The sequence below is a fragment of the Muscardinus avellanarius genome, assembly GCF_963383645.1.
Source record: "Muscardinus avellanarius genome assembly, chromosome: 5".
NCBI classification, from domain to species: Eukaryota; Metazoa; Chordata; class Mammalia; order Rodentia; family Gliridae; genus Muscardinus; species Muscardinus avellanarius.
In genome coordinates this window covers 76,699,483-76,705,924 of record NC_137790.1, presented here as the reverse complement: position 1 = coordinate 76,705,924, position 6,442 = coordinate 76,699,483, and the positions used below count along the sequence as shown (strand labels likewise).

General features: G+C 39.5%; 1 protein-coding gene across 1 annotated transcript in view; it reads right to left on the bottom strand.

Moving 5' to 3' along the window:
* Positions 1–304: 304 nt before the first annotated feature.
* The window catches only part of PIGX (phosphatidylinositol glycan anchor biosynthesis class X), a gene marked incomplete at both ends in the record, with an annotated part of 36,918 nt that continues 30,780 nt past the window's right edge, over positions 305–6,442 (bottom strand). The window contains 2 exons of the mRNA XM_080696539.1: positions 305–448; positions 5,190–5,290. Of these exons, the coding sequence (XP_080552665.1) occupies positions 305–448; positions 5,190–5,290 (245 nt within the window). The remainder of the gene's footprint in view (positions 449–5,189; positions 5,291–6,442) is intronic.

Genomic DNA, 6,442 nt, shown 5'->3' with positions numbered 1-6,442 from the left:
GGACTCATTTTTCTATTCCAAATAAAATTAAAGTCACTCCCACAAAATAAATATTAATTTAACTGAATTATTCCTCCTCTATTGACACTTGATGTTTAAAGTTTATCAAAGGCTTACAAAACAGAGCACTAAATTTTGGAATTAGCTGGGAGTTGATTCAAAATTTTCTCTGGTAAACATATTTTAGCTGTAAATGAAGACAAAAAAGCAAACAAAAGTAATGAGTTAGTTCTGGAAGAATACCTTTAGTCATAAATGAACAGGTCTTATTTAGGTTTATAAGAAATATTTAATTGCATAAAATTTATAGGGAAAAATGACCATATTTGAAAACAGCTACAAGGATCAAAGTAGAACACAGGACTGTAATGAGGAGAGTCACAGAACATACTAAAGAAGTATGTATAGTCAGTCCCACTGGAACTTGTAGAGTCACATTCTTATGTATCTGTGGAAAGAGAAAAATACAAAATTAGAGACATTTAAAACACATGTTCTAGTTGGGTGTAGTGGCACATGCTTGTAATCCCAGTACTTGGGAGGCCGAGACAGGAAGATCCTGCAGGTTCAAAGCCAGCCTCAGCTACCAGCAGTTTTGTGAGGCCCTGTTTCCAAATAAAATATAAGACAGGTCTGGGAGTGTAGCTCAGAGGTAGAATGCCCCTGGGTTCCATCCCCAGTACCACACACACACACACACACACACACACACACACAAGAATCATGTTCTATGGTAAGACTCCTATTTCTTTGATTATATTTCCTTCCTTCCTTCCTTTTTTTTTTTTTTTTGGTGCTAGAGATTGAACCCAGGGGCATTCTACCTTCGAGCTACACCCCCAGCCCTAAGTTTTATTCCTTATTTTGAAACAGGGTCTCACTAAGTTGTGGAGGCTCTCACTAAGTAGCCGAGGTTGGCCGGGAGCCCAGATCCTCCTGTTTCAGCTTCCAAGTACTGGAATTACAAGCGTCCACCACCATGGTCGGCTTTGATTTTTAATTTGATATTTTTCTATTTTTAAAGAATATTCCAGGCTACTACATTACATGTAACATTATCGTTTGAATGGCTTTTTTTTTTTTTAATGACACTGAAGATTGAACCCAGAGGTATTTGCCTCCAAGCTACACTCTAAGCCCTATTCCATCTTTATTTTGAAACAAGGTCTTGCTGGTTTAAGAGTCTCACTACTTGCTAAATATCCTCACACCTACCATACTCATGTCTCAGCCTCCCAAGTACTGGGATTACAGGTGTGTACACATCATGTCCATTCTGTCTGTCTGTCTATCTATCTATCTTGCAGTACTGGGGATGGAACACAGGGGCATTTTACCTTCAAGCTACACCTCTGCCCTATTTTTTTATTTTGATACAGAGTCTCACAGAGTTTTAGAGGGCCTCACAAAATAGCTGAGGTTGTCCGTGAATCACAATCCTCCTATCTCAGCCTCCCAAATGCTGGGAGCATTACAAGTGTGCACCACCACGCCTGGCTCACACCCAAACTTTTAGAATCAACATTTCATTTAATGTTATATAATTAAATTCCTACAAAAACTCCTACGTTCATATTAATTCTGACTTTTCTACTTGTTTATGAGTATATGCTTTTTGTATGTGTGTGGTACTGGGGGTTGAACCCAGGGGCATTCTCCCTTTGAGCTATACCCTACCCCTATTTTTTATTCTTTATTTTGAAACAGGGTCTCACTAAGTTGAAGAGGGCCTCAAAAAGTAGATGAGGCTGTCCTCAAATCTGCAATCCTCCTGTCTCAGCCTCCCAAATACTGGGATTACAAATGTGCGCCACCATGCCTAGCCTGAGCACACACTTTTAAAAAACATCTGTATCCAAGTCACCTCTATAACCAGTATGTTTCTATGTTTCACATTAGAATTCTAAGTTGATCCCTAGAGATAAAACAATAAAACTGAAGTATCTATTTATTTCTATTTTATGGTGTTTTGCCCCAAATAGCTCCTTCAAGTTAGCTATTCACAGATTGTAAAACAGAACATGTTCTTTACTATGGTTAACAACACAAATATTGTATGTTCAACTTAATTTGTATTTTTTATTTGGTTTTGAGGATAAAAGGGTTCAATTAGAAATCTTGGTAAATAGATGGGCGTGATGGTTTATATTTGTAATTCCAGTACTTGGGAGGCTGAGACAGGAGGATCACACGTTTGTGGCCAGCCTCAGCTACTTAGTGAGGCCCTCCAAAACTTAGTGAGACCCTGTTTCAAAATAAAGAATGAAAAATAGGGCTGGGGCTATAGCTAAAAGGTAGAATGCCCTAAGTTCAATCCCCAGTACTGGGAAAAAAGAAAGAAAGAAAGAAAGAAAGAAAGAAAGAAAGAAAGAAAGAAAGAAAGAAAGAAAGAAAGAAAGGGAAAAAAAAGGAAAGAAAGAAAGAAAGAAAGAAAGAAAGAAAGAAAGAAAGAAAGAAAGAGAAGAAATCTAGCCAGGGATAGTGGTGCACGCTTGTAATCCCAACATTTGTGAGGCTGAGTCAGGAGGATCACAGTTCACGGACATCCTCAGCTACTTAGTGAGGCCCTCTGCAACTCAGTGAGACCCGGTTTCAAAATAAAGAATAAAAAAAATAGGACAGGGGGTGTAGCTCAGAGGTAGAATGCCCCTGGGTTCATCCCCAGTACTGAAGAGAGAGAGAGAGAGAGAGAGAGAGAGAGAGAGAGAGAGAGAGAGAGAGAGAGAGATCTAAAACTCTTAATTATGATTTATTACTTCAAGTTACATGGTCTTAAAGACAATAAATTCAAAATGTTTTAATAGGGTACTGAGGATTGGACCCAGAGGCATTCTACCTCTAAGCTATATCCTCAGCCCTATTTTATTTTTTATTTGGATAAAGGGTCTCGCTAAGTTGCTCAAAGCCTCAATAAATTGCTGAGGATAAAGGGGTTCAATTAGAAATCTTGGTAAATAGATAGCAGAACCTGCTATCTTCCTATTTCAGGCTCCTAAATACTAGGATTACAGGTGTGCATTACCACACCTGTAGCAATGTACACTATTTTTAAATCAATAAATCATAAATAAACACTAAAGCATACTCTTTTTTTTTTTTTTTTTTGCGGGTCTGGGGATGGAACCCAGAGGCATTCGACCTCCGAGCTACACCCCCTGCCCTAGTTTTTATTCTTTATTTTGAAACCAGGTCTCACTGAGTTGCAGAGGGTCTCACTGAGTAGCTGAGGCTGTCTGTGAACCGCGATCCTCCAGGTTTCAGCCTCCCGAATGCTGTGATTACAAGCGTGCACCACCACGCCCGGCTTAAAGCATACTCTTTATTCATCTAAAAAATCAAATACAAGCCGGGCGTGGTGGCACACACTTGTAATCCCCGCGCTTGGGAGGCGGAGGCAGGAGGATCGTGCTGGTTTGGAGCCAGCCTTGCTGGCTTAAGAGACCCTGTTTCCATATAAAAAAGTTAAAAAAATAGGTCTGGGAGTGTAGCCTGTGGGAGTGTATCCCGGAGGTAGAAGGGCTTCCAGGAACCCCAGTAACACACACACACACACACACACACACACACACCAAAAAAAAAAAAAAATCAAATACAATTCTCTTGATATAGAGTTTGAAAAAATATTCAGCTATCAATGGGAATCTACTAAAAAGCAATTCTATGGGCCAGGCATGATGGCACAGTACTAAGGAGTCTGAGAAAAAGAGGATCACAGGTTCAAGGACAGCCTCTACAATTTGTGACACTTTCAGCAACCTAGTAAGACTGTTACAAAACAAAACAAAACAAAAGGTGCTGAAAGTATAGCTCAGAGAAAGCCCCTGAGTTCAATCTCTAGTACAAAAAAAAAAAAAAAAAAAAAGCACTATTCTATGTTGTGGTAAGATATTAGCACAGTCTCAGGAGACAGAAGGATTGCAGGTGCCAATCTCAGCAATTTAGCAGGTCCTCAACAACTAAGTGAGACTATTTCCAAATAAAAAGTAAAACAGGGATAAGAGTATAGCTCAGATATAGAATACCACGGGGGTTCAATCCCGAGTACAAAACAAAAACAAAACCAAAAACAAAAGTGTATCAGCTATACTAATACTCAAAATTCAATGGAGCAAAAGACTAAACTTAAATCACCAGTCCCCTAATTAAATGATTCTATAATTTTATCCAAATGATGAAACACTGTTGCCACTGGTAGCAAAAAACAATATAAAAAACAAACAATAGGCCAGGTGTAGTGGCAGCATGCTTGTAATCCCAGTGTGTGGGAGGCTGAGACAGGAGGATCGCACAGGTTTGAAGCCAGCCTCAGCTACTTAGTGAGGCTCTCAGCAACTTAGTGAGACCCTGTTTCCAAATAAAATATAAAATAAGTCTGGGAGTATAGCCCAGAGATAGAAACCGCCCTGGGTTCCATCCCCAGTACCACACACACAAAAAAACAGTGGGGCCTAGTTTTGCACACTTGTAATCCTATTACTTGATAAGCCGAGACAGGATTACAGGTTTGAGGACAGTCACAGCAAGAAGTGAGACTCTCATGAACCCAGTGAAACTCTGTTTCAAAATAAAAATAAGAGCAGGATGTACTGGCCCACACCTGTAATCACAGTAATTGAGAGGCCAAAAGAGAAGGATCGCAGGTTCAAGGACAGCCTCAGCAAGTAGTGAGACTCATCAACCTAGGAAGACCCTGTTTCCAAATAAGAAATAAAATCAGGCTGGTAGTGTTACTTGAAGGTAGAATGCCTGTGAGTTCAATCCCTAGGGCCACAAAAAAAGAAAAAAGAAAAAGAGGTATAGCTTGGAGGTAGAATACCCCCATACACACTGTATATATCTATGTATATATAAAATGCTAATCCCTTAAAGTAGCAGAAACATAGAATGACTTTTACATGAGGTAGCATGATCTAAAAACAACATTAAAATATTAGCTTAAGCCGGGCATGGTGGTGCACGCTTGTAATCCCTGCATTTGGGAGGCCGAGACTAGAGGATCACGCAGGTTCAAAGCCAGCCTCAGCTACTTAGTGAGGCTTTCAACAACTTAGTGAGACCCTGTTTCCAGATAAAATATAAAATAGGTCTTGGAGTGTATCCTTGAGGTAGAAGGCCCCTGGGTTTCATCCCCAGTACCAAAAATAAATAAATAAATAAATAAATAAATAAATAAATAAATATTAGCTTACAGATTTATACTTCATGTTGTTCCACTGGCAGATCTCCTTACTCTTCAAGGCACAAGGAGCTGCTATTTCTGCTTGAGCCCAGCATTTCAAAATTGGGAACTCTGAAAAAAGTGGTAGAACATGATGTCAGAAAACCTGTATTTGGGTTCCGGGCTAGGCTTATACTGAACCTCAATAGAAGTCCTTCATGCTAGGATATGCGTATCTAAGTACTTTAACACATAACGTATATGATTTGGACCCATCTATTACATATTGTTATTTTAGCATCCTTTTTTCATGTGCTACACATAATAATAACAAAGGATTATTACAGAAGTTTAACATAACTGCTCAACAAATCCTATTAAAAATTTAATGTTGCTGGGCATGGTAGCTCATGCTTGTAATCTCAGTTCTTTGGAGGCTGAGACAGGAGGATCGCGCAGGTTCGAAGCCAGCCTTAGCTACTTAGTGAGGCTCTCGGCAACTTAGTGAGACCCTGTTTCCAAATAAAGTATAAAATAGGTCTGGGAGTATAGCCCGGAGGTAGAAAAGCCCCTGGGTTCCACCCCCAGTATCACACACAAAAAAAATAATGTAATTTTTTTCTGAAGTATACATTCAGAAAAGTAAACACTTCTTAAGTATACAACTTGATAAAATTCTATATAAAAGACACCCAGATAAAGAGCACTCTGATAAAAAAAAAAAATCAAAATAGTAGGGCCAGGCGTGGTGGCATATGTTTGTAATCCAGTACTTGTGAGGTCGAGACAGGAGGATCGCAGGTTCAAAGCCAGCTTTGACAATTTGGGGAAGTTCTCAGCAACCTAGTGGGAATCCATTTCCAAATAAGGTATAAGCCGGGCGTGGTGGCGCACGCTTGTAATCCCCGCGCAGGTTCGAAGCCAGCCGCACGTGCTGGCTTAGGAGACCCTGTTTCCAAATAAAAATGTAAAAATAGGTCTGGGAGTGTAGCCCGGAGGTAGAAGGGCTTCCAGGAACCCAGTACCACCAAAAAACAAAACAAAACAAAAACAAAAAAACAAAAAACAAAAAACAAAAAAACAAATAAGGTATAAAATCTGGCGGGGAGTGTAGCTTGGAGGTAAAATGCCTCTGGGTTCAATCCCCAGTACAAAGAAAATAGTATCAGAACTCCCACTATTCTTTCAGGAAAGGCACTTTTTTATACTTTAGGGTAAGTAAAAGGTACCACTAATAGAAACAGAAAATTAGGCTAGATGAGGAAAACTAATAAAACTAAACAC